Source organism: Peromyscus leucopus, chromosome 4, assembly GCF_004664715.2.
Source record: "Peromyscus leucopus breed LL Stock chromosome 4, UCI_PerLeu_2.1, whole genome shotgun sequence".
In the NCBI taxonomy this organism is placed as follows: Eukaryota; Metazoa; Chordata; class Mammalia; order Rodentia; family Cricetidae; genus Peromyscus; species Peromyscus leucopus.
Window position 1 is genome coordinate 12,663,712 of NC_051066.1, and position 14,062 is coordinate 12,677,773.

Below are 14,062 nucleotides of genomic sequence, written 5' to 3' on the forward strand. Positions count from 1 at the left end.
GCAGTGGCTGTGGCAGTGGCAGCCATGAGAGGCACTTACCAGCAAGAAGCTAAGGGAGGAAAGCATGCACAAGGTTCTTCCCTGGACCCCTCTGTATCGGGGCCACTGCAGGAAGGTGCTGGCCACTCAGTTCATGGTTCTGGAAATGTCTTCCCAGAGATGTGTCTTAGTTGATTCTAGAGCTTATCAAGTTGACAGTTAAGTTTAACCACCACAGTAGGGTTGGCTGATTTCATATGGTTGGATTTTATGAATTCTTTATGTACTTTAGATAACAGTCCTTCATCAGATAATGTCCTTTGCAGTTTATGGCTTGTTTTTCCTTTGTTCCTTTGTTAGAGCAGAAAAAAATTAATTTTAAAGAAAGGTAACTTAATCATTTTTTTCATGTACCCTGCCTTTGGTGTTGTATCTAAAAGGTCATCATCAAAACCCTTATGGTCTACATTTCCTCCTGGGTGATCCTTTAAGAATTATATTTGCATTTAAGTCTGTGAGCTGTACTGGATTACCTTTTATGAAGGCTAGGCAGTGTCTTGCTTGTTTGGTTTGCATGTGGGTGTTCAGCATATCCAGCACTTTCTCCACTGTGCTGGCCTTACTCCTTGCAAAGGATCAGTGGACTGATATCTGTGGGTCTATTTCTGGGCTCTCTGTTCTGCTCCACTCATCTATTTGTCTAGTCTTTCAAATACCATGCTGCCTCAGGCAGTGTGAGTCCTCTGGTTTTATTCCTCATCACTGTGTTAGCTTTCCTGGGGGCTTTTGCTTCCCCACATAAATTTTAAAATTAGTCTTTCTTCCCCAGACAGAGTCTCTTATCTCAGGCTGGTGTTGGACTCACTATGTAGCCAAGGATGACCTTGAAATCTTGATTCTCCTGCCTCCACCTGAAAAGTGCTGGGATCAAACGCTGGCTTTGTGTATGCTAGGAAAGCCACTCTACCAACTGAGACAAATTCCCAACTCTAAATCATCCTGTCCATACTTATAAAATGGCTTGCTAGGTGTGGGATGACTCATCTCTAGCAGGTTTGAGGGCCAGCCGGCTGAAACAAGTCAAAAAGATGCTTTCTGAGAGCCAACCTGGGTCTGCCTAAGGGCCTTAGCAACAGCAGCTGAGACATGATCTGCGGGGTAGAAGGCATATGAGGCTTGCCTCTTCCTGAATAAACTGAGCGTGTTGTTTGGACGTTCTCCCAGAGTCTGCGCGGTTTGACTCTGCACCTACTTGCCCCCCTCCTGCAAAGGGAGCAACAGCACAGGACCCTGCCACAGCTAGGATTCTGATGGTGCTCTGTTGGCTGTATCACAGGCTGGGAAGAGCAGGTATCTCCACAGCTTTGAGTCTTCTCGTGCATAAACTGTGGTCTCTCTTTCCTAACAGGCCAGGTGAGGGGAGGAGAGAGAGAGGAGCCTTGGGATTTGCAAGGCTGGTTTCCAGTTCACTAGCTCTCAACCAGGTAGTGGAAGCCTGAGGAGTGGCTGGGAGAGAAGTGAAGGGAGATGGTGAGATGAATCGCGGTCCTAAGGCCCCAGGTTTCTGGCCCACAGAGGCCCTGGGGCCCAGGCCTAACATCCGTGGGAGGATGAAAGCAGTTAGCTGACAGGAATTAGAGAGGACAGGTAAGAAAAGTGAATTCAAAAACTAATCAAGATATGGGGGAACCAAACTTCTTTCTGCTCGACCCCGTCACCTCTGGGTGACTCTGTGTCACCTGCTAAAACGGGGTCAGCAGAAAGCGAAGCAGTGAAGAGGTCGCCAACAGGCCTGGAAACACCAGCCAGAAGAAGGAACCTGCTGCCACCTTGGTCCTCAACCTTCCTCCCCGCAGGGTCCAATGCCAGAGATGGTATCTGGCGGAGCACAAAGCCTAGGGCTTGGGACAGGACCATGGGGCTGGAGACGCGGAGGGGTGCATCGGAGTCCTGGAAAGTGGAGTGGCAGGGTGTAACAGGTCGCTAGTGTCAACGGCCTTGCAGGGGGCCGGGGGTCTCTAGTCAGGAACTGTTCAGGATGCCATGGGGTAGGATCAATGGGAGGGGCACCAGCGTGTTTGTCCCTAGGTCGAGCGTGTGCCCCCAGGCTAATGGTCTGGACGATACAGGCCGGGAGGGGCGGGGCTTATCGGCCCCAGCCCAGCCTTTGGGCGGGTGACCTTGGCTTCTGTCCGCGGAACTGATGTCTTTAGGAAGTTCGGGGAGTAGGAGGGTCTGTGTTCCCGGGCGCGTTCCTCCCTGCCAGCATCCTTCGGGCGGGCGATGATCGCTGATGCTGCGGTGGTGGGCGGCGGGAGCGGGAGCAGGTGCGGTGGATCGATGGCAAAGCTGCGGTTGGGTGAGTGACCTCAGCAGGACAGCCATAAGAAGCGCGGGCTCTGACGCCGCCGGGGTAGGGTCTGAGGCCTCCTCTCCACACTCCCCTCCCTTTTCTAGTCCCACCTGGGCAGGAGCGCAGTCTCAGGTAACCTCCTGGAAAAGCTTCTGGAGTCCGCAGGGAAATGGGAGCTAAGAACCGAAGAAGAGAGGACACAGGGGATCCCTGCAGGTGGGGTGAGTATCCACCCCTGCCCGAGGTGCATCAGGCTTTTCATTAAATTTTTATCTCCTTGAGCACTGGACTTAGCTCCATTACACCTCTGGTGCTCCTTTTCTCCTCACACTGGACATTTTGTAGTTTTCTTTGTCCAGCTTGTTCCTTTTCATGACAGGTCTGCTTAAGTGATTACTGAGAACAACAATGTTATTAGCCCTGTCAGCAGCAGGCTGTCTTTACATCCTCGCTTCTACACAATTAATCCAACACTCTTTACTTTAGCCTCGGGCATATTTTTTGGACAAGGGCAGAGAGCAGCCGACTTCTTTGCCAAATTATCACAAGAAGGGTCCTTAGGCCATTGATATTCTTCCCCTCTGAAACCTGAGCTGGGCCCTCATAATTTACTGGCTTAAAGAGTTCAACCACTTTTCTAGTCCAGGGTCGACAACAAACCACAGCAAGACCCCACTCCCTGGTGTTGCTGTGCGCAGGTCGCAAGACCCCCAAGCAAGACCACCACAGAGCCATTATCTGATGCAAGCACACAGAGGTTCTTACTAACAAAACAGGCAAGCTTGGCCTGCAGTCCAACATCCGACACAGCGGGTGGGGAGAATGGCCCTGAGCACTCACTTTAAGGGGTTTATATAGGAAAAGTTTACATGCAGCTTGGGATTGGATGAGGGGGCTAGGGGTGAGGTAAGCATAAGGTTACTAATTGCTAACAGGATTCAGGGTATCTATAGAGACGTACATTTTTATTCCCTATGTCCTGCTTTTGTTGACACATTCAGATTTATTGTTGCAGTTCTACACTTCTGTAAGGTTGACGTCTGGTCACTTGAGTCCATTACTCCCCATATCTTGTTTTGCCAAGTCCAGGATACATAGATTTCTTATTCCAGCCTTATAAGTTCAATTTCTGATCACTTCTAAAACTGCTGGTCAGCAAATACCTTTGGAGGAGGGGAGGGGGAAGCGTCTCTCAAGATGGCTACTGATTTTTTCTTTCAGTATCAACTTCTGTCTTACTGTTCTATTGCTGTGAAGAGACACCGTGACCACAGCAACTCTTATAAAAGAAAGCGTTTCACTGGGGGCTTGCTTACAGTTTCTGAGCCTTATCGGCAGTCCATTATCATCACAGTGGCATACATAGCAAGCATTAGAGCAGATGCTGCGGCAGTCCATTATCATCACAGTGGCATACACAGCAAGCATTAGAACAGATGCTGCGATCTGCATCCTGACGCCCAGGCAGCTGGCAGAGTGTGAGAGAGAGACTGGGCTAGGCGTGGGCTTTTGAAACAAAGTTTTTAAAAAAAAAAGTGACTGGTCTTCCTCCAACAAAGCCACACCTCCTGATCCTTCTCAAGTAGTGCCACCCCCTGGCGACAGTGCATTCAAGTATGAGCCTGTAGGGGCCATTCTTATTCAAATGGCCACAGTTCAGTTTCCCAGGTATGATTTTAATAAGGCCATATGTCCCTATAGTCTCAACTCATCCCTATGTCCTTGTTGAGTGTCAGTGCGGTTGGATTTAGGGTAGAACCAAAGCTCCAGAGACTGGTCACAGAGGCCGGAAATGGACCCACTTGTGTGGAGTTAAGTGGCTTTTTTGTTTGTTTTTGTTTTGGGGCCAGGTTTCTTTGTGTAGCCTTGAGTGTCCTGTAGACTAGGTTGGCCTCAAACTTACAGAGATCTGCCTGCCTCTGTCTCCTGAGTGCTGGGATTAAAAGTGTGTGCTGCCACCACCTGGCTAGATAAGTGTTTTTAAAAAATGATTTAATTTTACTGTTTTAAAATTATGTGAATGAGTATGTCTGTGTGTAGGTATGTGAACAAGTACTTGTGGAAGCCAGAGATATCAGCAGGCCCTCTTAGAGTGCAAATTACAGGAGGTTGTAAGCCACCTAATGTGGGTGTTGAGAATTGAACTTGGGTCCTGTGCAAGTGCAGTGTGTCCTCTGAACTGCTGAGCTGTCTCTCCAGCTTGAGTGAAAATATTTTTCCTTTTTTTAGATTTATTTTTATTGTTTGAGTATTTCATACATGCATAGAAATGTTTTGATCAAATCTACCCTATATCCCTCTCCTCTATCTCCTCCTCTATTCCTCCCCACATTTCCCTTACGACTTCTTGTGATTTTTTTTTTTAACCCACTGATTGCACTTAATGCCACCTGCATGTGACTGGGTGTGGGGCATCTACTGGAGCGTGAGTAGCTTCTGAGAGGCTGCATTCCTGAAGAAAACAGACTCTGCCCTCCCTCCCCAGCAGCTGAGAGTTACCAACAGCTCCTTAGATAGAAGGGGGACCTCATGAGCCCCTACCATCCAGGCTGGGACTTTGAGCCAGTGTTTGTAAACACACACACACACACACACACACACACACACACACACACACACACACACGAACACCCAGGAGTGTGAGTACAGAGGCCAGAAGAAGGCACCAGGCAGGCATTCTCCTTTATTACTCTTTACCTGTTCCTTTGAGGTAAGGTCTCTCTCTGAACCGGAGGCTCAGTTTCCTCAGTCAGGCTGGAAGTCAGCAAGCCTCATTGATCCACCACCACCACCACCACCACCACCACCACCACCACCACCACCACCACCATGACACTCACTCAAGAGTCCTGGTTACAGACTTTCATTCCTGGAATGCCTGTTGTGTTACATGGATACTGGGATCCCAACTCAGGTCCTTGTGATTGTGCAGCAAGTGTGCTTAATTCCTGAGCAATCTTTCCAGCTCCCACCACGTAATTTCTGATGAATGTTAGAATGATGTGATGGGAAGATGTATTTTCTTAAATGGCTGCAACTATTGGGACATTAAAAAAAAAGCAATAAAAAATAAAATCCACTCATGACCCCGTGGTGACTCTTGACAGCATCATGTTATATAAACAGCCAGGCTGAGGGCACAAGTGTCTCCTGGCTCCTATGTAGATGAGGAGGGGAATGTGGGGGTATACACAGCAGGGGGGTTCCTTGTTCAGAGATTATCAAACAATATCTAAAATGGACATATTTTATTAGATATAAATTATACCTCAGAATAAGTTTTTAGGGTTGTTGGTGGCTCATGCCCTTAATCTCAGCACTCAGGAGGCAGAGGCAGGTGAATCTCTTGTGAGTTTGAGGCCAGCCTGGTCTATAGAGCAATTCCAGGACAGCCAAGGCTACACAGAGAAACACTGTCTCAACAAACAAACAAACAAACAAACAAACAAACCCAAGAAATAAAAACTAAGATAAACACATACAATTAATTAAATAAATAAAATAAACAGAGTACCGCATCAAGTGGTTCAGAGGGGAAGGTAATGGACTGGGGCAGGGAGAGGTAAGCCTTTTTAGATATAAACCTTTAGGAACACAGTGTGTGAGTGTGGGTGTGCATGTGAGGGTCAGAGGACAACCATGCGTGTCAGTCCTTGCCTTTCACCTTGTTGAGACAGGGTCTCTTCTGTTGCTGTTCACCATGTGCAGACTAGCTGGCCCGGGAGCTTCCAGGGACCCCCATCTCCCCCTCCCCTCTCCTCACAGGAGTGCTGGGAATTCACATGTCTGGATTTACATAGGCTCTGGGATCTGAACTGAGGACCTCATGCTTGTGTGGCTGTGACAAAAGCCTTACCCACTGAGCTCTTTCTCCAGAGCCCACACATGAGTCTGTTTACATACGTGTCTTTAGGACTATTTGAACTTGATTGTGAGAACACACAACTTCTAGAGACATGAAAATCACCTGAGGCATTAGGGGCATAGTCCAGTGGTGGAGCACTTACCTAACACTCACCAGCCCTGGGTTTCAACCCCAGCATGAGAAAATGTCACTAGCACAGACCAATTGCTGTCCCTGTGGGTGTGAGCATACAGGGGCCAGAGGGGGAGCAGTGACCCTGAAGTATTCATTTTGGTTCATTTCAGTTTACCACAGGAAGGGGTGCTCAGTGGCCTGAGGACATGGGGGCCCAAGGGTCCTTGAGGGCCAAGGGAGCAGCTGGAGTCCTGAGCAGGAAGTGAACAACCTTCTTTACCCTCTGAGTGCTCAGCGGGGCTGGCGCTCCAGCTGGGATTGGGGCTGCCTGAGATAGGGCACAGTAGTGGCTGTGGTGCTCAGGATGACCTCTGAGTCTGAGGAGAGGCCTGGAGGGGAGTCAGGTCCAGGAAGGGAGTGAGTAACTGGATCCTGTGCTGCTGTTTTTCAGGAAGACCAAAATGCTACTCACTTCACTTTGGAATCCTTCCCCTCATAGTGGTTGCCTTGGTCTTCTTTGGGTAAGAATCCAGGCTGGTGAGGAACAGCTCCTGAGACCCTGATGGGGACCCTGAGCTGTGGGCATCCCCACTACCACGGCAGTGACGAGGGTGCTCTTGGCCACTCACACAGAGGCCTGTCCAGCTTTTGCTTGTCCCCATAGGGCAGGCTCGGTTGCAGGACAGATGTCCCTCTCTGATTCCACAAATGGGGCTGGGTGCCCAGGCATTTGGTCCTTGCTGTGAGGGTAGACCTGGAGAAGGAGAGGAAGGCAGGCCTGGCGCCTGGACTGCAGCCCTCTCTAGATTCAGATGGTCTGTGAACACTCACAGAGTAGAGACACTGCCAGGTCTACCAAGGCTTCTGTAGACACAACGTGGTAATAGTCCTTGATGTGGCTTTGGGTTGTAGCTACCTGGCATGGAGAAGGGGCTGTCTGCAGCTGCATTAGGTGTCCAGATGCAGGCCTTGTCCCCAGGGCCCTTCTTGCCACCTCTTCTTCCAGTAGGGTGAGCTTGCTTAGTCCTGTCACCTGGCCCTGCATCCCCACTGGGAAAGTCTGTGCTCACTGGGTACAGTGATGCATTTTGGAGGGAGGGACAGACAGCCAATCTCAAGTCTGTGTCCTGAACAGCTGCCTCTGTGCATGTCCTTCCTGCAGCTATGGGTTCCCGAGCCACAGAAGCCAGGAACTGGGAGACTCAGAATCTGTGACTAGGTGAGTGGGTATAAAATGTATGTTGTGTGTTGTGTTTTTGTGTGGTGTGTGTGTGTGTGTGATATGTGTGTATGTCATACACATGTGAGAATCAGTTACTGGCTGGATGAACTTTCTGCTGCCTTCTGCCTTGTGGCCTCTGACTGTACCTCTACATGGATGGGTCCAGTCCTTCTCTAGGCTGCCCCCTGCTGTCTCTAAAGGGAGAATGTATTGGGGGAGGGAGCACTGTTGTCTTTCCTGTCTTTGGTCTCATCCTCCCTTTTGTACCCGCCTGGGGCAACCCCAAGAACAGCTTCCATTCCCCACCCACCACCCCAGCAGCCTGCTGAGTGCAAGTTTTTTTGCCTTCTACAACCAGGCCCAAGTTGGAGGTCCCGCCATCCCCACAGTCCCAGATCCTGTCAGTCTGCCTTTTGGGAAGGCATCTCTTGGCTTTGCTCTGCTTTCCTGGACCTGCTGCGGCCTTGCATCAGCCACATGCCTGTTCATCTGTCTCAGCCCTATTTTCCTTACAATAGCTAATGATCCTTCAGCACAGAAGGTAGGAGGCTTTCTGAAATCAGATCCTGCCTGCTGACCCTCCCCAGCAGCCTGCTTCTTTGCATTCCCTCACAAGCCATGCATGCCCTTGAGTGGGGCTCTGGCCTTGATCTTTGTCTATGCTGTGCTTCCCACTAGCCTACACTGCCCCCCACCTGCTCTTTGTTCAGTTCCCTCTTGTGTCAGTTTTCCACTGCTGCAGAGCACTCTGCCCCCCCCCCCCACTTGTGTTGGGAGGCAGTCACACCTTTGATGATTCTCCAGAGCTCCCTGGCTTTATGTGTATGAGTGTTTTGCCTGCATGTATGTCTGTGTACCACATTCATGCCTGTGCCCAGAGAGTCCAGAAAAGGCCCTCAGGTCCCCTGGAACTGGAGTTCCAGACAGTTGTGGGTCTCCATGCGGGTGCTGGGAACGGAATCCCGTTGCTCTGCAAGAGTAGCCAGTGCTCTGGCCACTGAGCGTCTCTCCAGCCCTGCTCTCTGCTCCACAGGCCGTCTTAGAACGCAGCTTATAGCAGGAGTGACTCTTGTCCCTTGGGGCCTGACCTTTTGAGGGAACTTCACACTGATGTTGGGACTGGTCTCTGACCAAGACAGAGAGCCAGGACTCTGTGTGCCACCAGCTAAGGAGAAGACCAAGGCAGGCTGCAGGCCCAGGTCAGATGGTTGGCATCTACCAGGGACAGACATGTTCTCATCTAGTTTGTGAATTAAAGAAGTCCTTAGACCTCCCAGCCTTAAGTAAGGGGAGGGGTGTCATGATTTCCTCTCCCTACCTTATGTCAAGTGAGACTGTGATCTCCTGCTTCGGCCCATCCTCTGCTCCCAGGGTCATGGACGTACACAGTGGCTTGGTTGCCACTGCTGGTGCAGGTCTGTTTGCCTGGTGCAGAGCTGCCAGTGACATGCATTCCAGGGACCTTCCTGTCACCTTGAGTTCTGGTGTTGTCTTTTTGCAGGATGGCCTATGCCCAGCCACAGGTGCTAACACCCAGGTGAGTAGATTTAGTCAGTGCATGGGAAGTGCCGTAAAGGTCCTAAAGGAGGATTTGCGTCAGTGGGAACAGTCCAGCAGCACACCTGAGAGCTGGGCCAGTCTCCAGCACTGGAAAAACCAAACCCAGAAAAAACCAAAGACCTGATTATGATTCTCGTTGCCCTCACTTCACAACCCTGTCAGAGTCCGAGGGTTGTCTGACTCAGGTCTGGAGCCCGGAGCATCTCCTGTCTGTCATTTCCCATCTGGGATCTGCTCCTTGTTTCCTGTCTCTGTCATCAGTTTGCAGAGATGTGGTGGCTGCAGTGGCTGTAAACTCAGTTGTTTTAATGCTTGGTGGAGTGGGGTGGGCGTAGTCAGTGAGAGCTGCTGCTGATTGGCCAGGCCCCACTGGGGAGGGTGGGCAGTCCTGGGGCAGCTGAGGGTGTGGAATCTGAGAAGGGCTCCTGCAGGTATGTTTGGTCATGTGTTGACTGTGGCTTTGTCCCCATGTAGTAGGAAAGATGTTCTTGTCCTGACCCCTTGGCTGGCTCCCATCATCTGGGAGGGGACCTTCAACATCGACATACTGAATGAGCAGTTCAGGCTTCGCAACACCACAGTTGGACTGACCGTGTTTGCCATCAAAAAGTAAGCAGTGGGTGCTGGAGAGACGGCTAGTGGGTAAAGCACTTGCTTCAGAGGACCTGAGTTTGATCCCTAACATCCATGTAAAGGCTGTGCATGGTGGCATGCCCCTGTCATCCCAGCACTGTGGGTGGAGGGGAGACACAAGTGGATCAGGCAGCTTTCTGGGCAGCATAGCCAAACAGTGAGCTTCAGAGTCAGAGAAGGGATCCAGTTCAAAGAACAACACAGATGAATGACAGAAGAAGACACCCAAAATCAACTTCTGGCCTCCACACAGGCACACAGGCAGGTAAACATGACTACATGCAATGGGCATGCACATACATGCACATATGTGCATGCACATAGTTGTCAAGCTGGATGCAGTAGGGGTGGGGTTGGTTCACTCTGCCACCATCTCTATCTCTGGTGGGCTCACAGGTGAGTGAACCCAGCTCTGCCTCCTTCCACAGCCCCAGACCTGCTGCCTCTTCCTCTGTGCTCTTAGCCAGGTGACGCATCCCTCAGCACACACTTTAGGTGGGTGTCCTCATCCCCAGGGCTTGCAGCGAGTAACAGGATGTCAGCAGAGCTGCGACCACCCATGTGTCCTCAGATGCGGGACAAGGTGGACAGTAAGGGTTGGGTGAAACCTTTAACCTCAGTCCTGGGGGTGGTGACCTATGAAGCCCTGAGACTCTGGGTCAGGCTGACTTTAGGCCACAGACCAGAAACTTGCCCTGTGGAAGCCTGTGGGGAGCAGGACAGGGTGGCATTACAGTGTGGAAGCCTGTGGGGGGCTGAGAGATTTGTGCTGCCTGCATATGAGAAGTGGGGGGGCTTTGTCCTTCCCTACAGTGCTGCGTGAAATCCAAGGATAACTCTGAGGCCTTTGTACCAATCAGACTTGAGAGAGGTTTGGGGCTCAGCTGGAGGAGCTTAGGCACCTTGAGAATGCCTGCAGCTCCTGTGGACAAAGGACTTCACAGTAACAGGACACAAACACTACCTTGTCTGGGTGCTACTGGGTACATGAGCAAGAGCCCTGCCAGGTGTGGGTAGGTGCTCTGTCTGTGGGAAGAAGGCCTCTGAGGGAACTAGGTGAGAGCCCCATGGGAAAGCAGCCTGTTTCTGACATTGAGGTGGAGAGGGCTTGGCTCACTTGCCAGGTGATTGGCATCCCTGTTCCCATGGTGGGGGCACATGGCCCTGGGGGTCATCAAGGGAGAAGCAGCAGCTATCTGAAGCAGGTAGAAACTTCTTGGACTGGAAGTTGACATAGAACCTGGGGTAGAAGCCTTTTGCCCTGGGACCCGAGGATTTGGCTTAGGCTTGCCCTTCTTTCTAGGGTACCTGTCTCCCTTTCCCTGCCTGCTCTGTGAGACTGATTCTTGCTCTGGTGGAGTGAATGTGGGATGACACTTAGGGACATAAATGAGTTACTGAGTGCCTTGTCCACAGGCACCTTCCAGCCTCTGATGAGGAAGGTCTGGGATTTGGAGACCCCTACCTTTCCTGAGACAGGGCCCTGGAGAGTGCCACAAAGGAAGGGTGCAGGTCCCAGACCTGCCCTTACAGATCCATCCAGTTCCACCAGGGTTTAGCAAGTGGGGCCCTGTGAGCACAGGCTCTGCTCTGGCAAATGCAAGAGTGTGGGGCATAAAATGTCTTGAGATGGAGCTGTCATTATTGGGGGGATGGTGACAGACACATGGAGAGGTGGCCTACTGAGGGGACTACCAAGACAAGAGATACCTGCAAGGCATCTGCCTGGATCTCCAGGTCTGGAGTCATCCCCGCTGCCTGGCTGAAACCTTCCAGGGCTCTACCTTAGCATTTCTTGCTAAGATGTGGTGCTGATGTTGCACCCTTCTGCAGCAAAGGAGGGTGAGGTGAGGTACAGTTTGCAGACTGGTCAGCACAGCTGTACAGAGGGGGGATGCTGCCGCTTCAAGCCTCCAGGTAGCCATGGATTCTGCAGCCTGGGCCTGCCCTGGCAAGTCTTGACCTAGCTGCACTAAGGCTCTCCATACCCCTTTGTCCTCCCTCACAGGTATGTGGTGTTCCTGAAGCTGTTCCTGGAGACGGCAGAGCAGCACTTCATGGTGGGACACAAGGTCACCTACTATGTCTTCACTGACCGTCCAGCTGACATGCCGCAGGTGCCTCTGGGTGCAGGACGGAAGCTGGTGGTGCTAACTGTGCGCAACTACACCCGCTGGCAGGATGTGTCCATGCACAGGATGGAGATGATCAGCCACTTCTCAAAGGAACGCTTTCTGCATGAGGTGGATTACCTGGTGTGTGCAGATGTGGACATGAAGTTCAGCGATCACGTGGGTGTGGAGATTCTCTCAGCACTCTTTGGTACCCTGCATCCTGGCTTCTACAGTAGCAGCCGAGAGGCCTTTACCTATGAGCGGAGACCACAGTCCCAGGCCTACATCCCCTGGGATAAGGGTGACTTTTACTACATGGGAGCCTTCTTTGGGGGGTCAGTGTTGGAGGTGCACCATCTCACCAAGGCCTGTCATGAGGCTATGGTGCAGGACAAGGCCAATGGCATAGAGGCCGTGTGGCATGATGAGAGCCATCTGAACAAGTACCTGCTATACCATAAGCCTACAAAAGTGCTGTCCCCAGAGTACATGTGGGACCAGCAGCTGCTGGGCTGGCCGTCCATCATGAAGAAGCTGAGATATGTGGCTGTGCCCAAGAACCATCAGGCAATCAGGAACCGATAGCTGAAATCCTATTGGGGAGGCCAGACCTATTCCAGGGGCACTCCAGGCTGCGTGGAACTGGAAGGATTTCAGAGACATTGGTGAAGTGTCACCTTCCAGCAGCCCTGGTACCAACCCCTTGGCTCACCACACACTAAGGCCCTGGAGTGCCAGCCTCCTCCAGCTCCCACTGTGTCCCTATGCTCCTTCTATTCAGTGAGATGGTAGCCAGAGCCTCCAGAACATGGGGAAACTCTGTCATGCAGTTTCATGAGGGCCTGAGCATCCTCACACAGGCATGTGCCTTCCTCTGCTGGAGGCTTGACAGATGGCCAGTGACCTTAGGCATAGGCAGGAGGGCAGGGAGACTTACAGATTACAGGACTCAGAGGTGCTTAGCTCCCGTTTAGCCCAGCTGGCAGACCAGCACCCTGAGACCTTTGCTCATTTTTTGGTTCATTTGGGGATAACTAGTTATCCATCCTGGGAATAAGTATTTCTAGGCAATATAGGAAGTTTTTAATTTTCTTTTAAATTTTTTAGTAATTTTATTTATGTATGCATTTTTTTAAGGTCTGAGTATTGTCTGCATGTATACCTACATGCCAGAAGAGGGCATCAGATCCCATTATAGATGGTTATGAGCCCCCATGTGATTGCTAGGAATTGATCTCAGGACCTCTGGAAGAGCAGCCAGTCTTCTTAAACACTTATCCATTTCTCCAGCCCTCTTTTTCTGTTTCTGAGGTACTTGGGATTGAACCCAGGGCCTCATGGGTGCTAGTCAGATATGCTACCACTGGTCCGGGCTCTCAGAGACACATGACTGAATTTGCGGAGTGTTAGGTCCACTACATTATTTTTATACTCTAGTTTCCATTTGAAATTTCCAATAATAAAGAGATGGTTACTCCCCTCCCCCCCCTTTTACATTGTTGTGATCAAATTCGGTTGCCAGCATCAAATTTTACATTTTTTTGGGTGGTAGTGGGGGTTATTGTTACTTTTTTTTTTTTTGCGTTTTTCTTTCTTTTTATTTATTCTGTGCATCTTTTATAAGGTGTATCTTGATCCCATTCATTTCCCCATCCCTTCTCATCCACCTTCTGCCCCTATACCCCATCCCCAAATAAAACAAAAGCTAAGAGAAAAAAGGGGGGAAAAGAGAAAAAATTAAAAATCTTGTCATAGAATCTGTAGCGTGACACAGTGAGTCACGCAGTAAACCCCTTCATCCATGCATCTTTACTTACAAGTGTTCATTGCAGAGTGTTTGGTCTGCTTCAAGGCCTCTGGTTTCTATTACACTATTGATGCCAGGCGCTCACTGAGACTCCTCTTGGATATCCTGCCGTTGCCTTGTGTAAGGTCCCTTCTAGTGCTCCAGCAGATCATAGATAGGATGGATTATTATTATTATTTTTTGGGCATCTTGCCTTTGTTGTGAATTCAAGGTCTCCTTTTTTTAAAAATTTGTTTTCATTTCATATCAACCACAGTTCCCCCTCCCTCCCTTTCTCCTGCTCCCCCACCTCCTCCCTACCCGACACTCATCCACTCCTCAGAGAGAGTAAGGCCTCCCGTGGGAGTCAACAAAGTCTGGCACATCAAGTTGAGTCAGGCCCAAGCCCCTCCCCCCTGCATCAAGGCTGAGCAAG

General features: G+C 50.6%; 1 protein-coding gene across 8 annotated transcripts; it reads left to right on the top strand.

Annotated features, from left to right (window-relative positions):
• The first annotated feature begins 1,192 nt into the window (after positions 1-1,192).
• LOC114684223 (histo-blood group ABO system transferase 2) lies at positions 1,193-13,334 on the top strand. Of its 8 annotated transcripts, none has more exons than XM_037204658.1 (7): positions 1,193-1,329; positions 2,437-2,553; positions 6,763-6,832; positions 7,474-7,530; positions 9,035-9,070; positions 9,568-9,702; positions 11,735-13,334. In XM_037204658.1, the coding sequence occupies exons 2-7, from the start codon at positions 2,502-2,504 to the stop codon at positions 12,423-12,425; spliced, it is 1,041 nt and encodes a 346-aa protein (XP_037060553.1). In that variant the 5' UTR covers positions 1,193-1,329; positions 2,437-2,501; the 3' UTR covers positions 12,426-13,334. The 8 variants fall into 8 exon arrangements, with proteins under 8 accessions (XP_037060553.1, XP_028714562.1, XP_028714563.1 ...); XM_028858730.2 differs by lacking the exon at positions 1,193-1,329 and adding an exon at positions 1,923-2,338; XM_028858729.2 differs by lacking the exons at positions 1,193-1,329; positions 2,437-2,553 and adding an exon at positions 1,922-2,338.
• The last annotated feature ends 728 nt before the right edge of the window (positions 13,335-14,062 follow it).

What these genes read in the sequence shown, in the direction of transcription:
- LOC114684223 (XM_028858729.2), top strand. Translation starts at nt 2,263, where the DNA reads ATGATCGCTGATGCTGCGGTGGTGGGCGGCGGGAGCGGGAGCAGGTGC. An exon ending in GATGGCAAAGCTGCGGTTGG is followed by an intron (nt 2,339 to 6,762) that starts GTGAGTGACCTC and finishes GCTGTTTTTCAG; the next exon opens with GAAGACCAAAATGCTACTCA. An exon ending in GACTCAGAATCTGTGACTAG is followed by an intron (nt 7,531 to 9,034) that starts GTGAGTGGGTAT and finishes GTCTTTTTGCAG; the next exon opens with GATGGCCTATGCCCAGCCAC.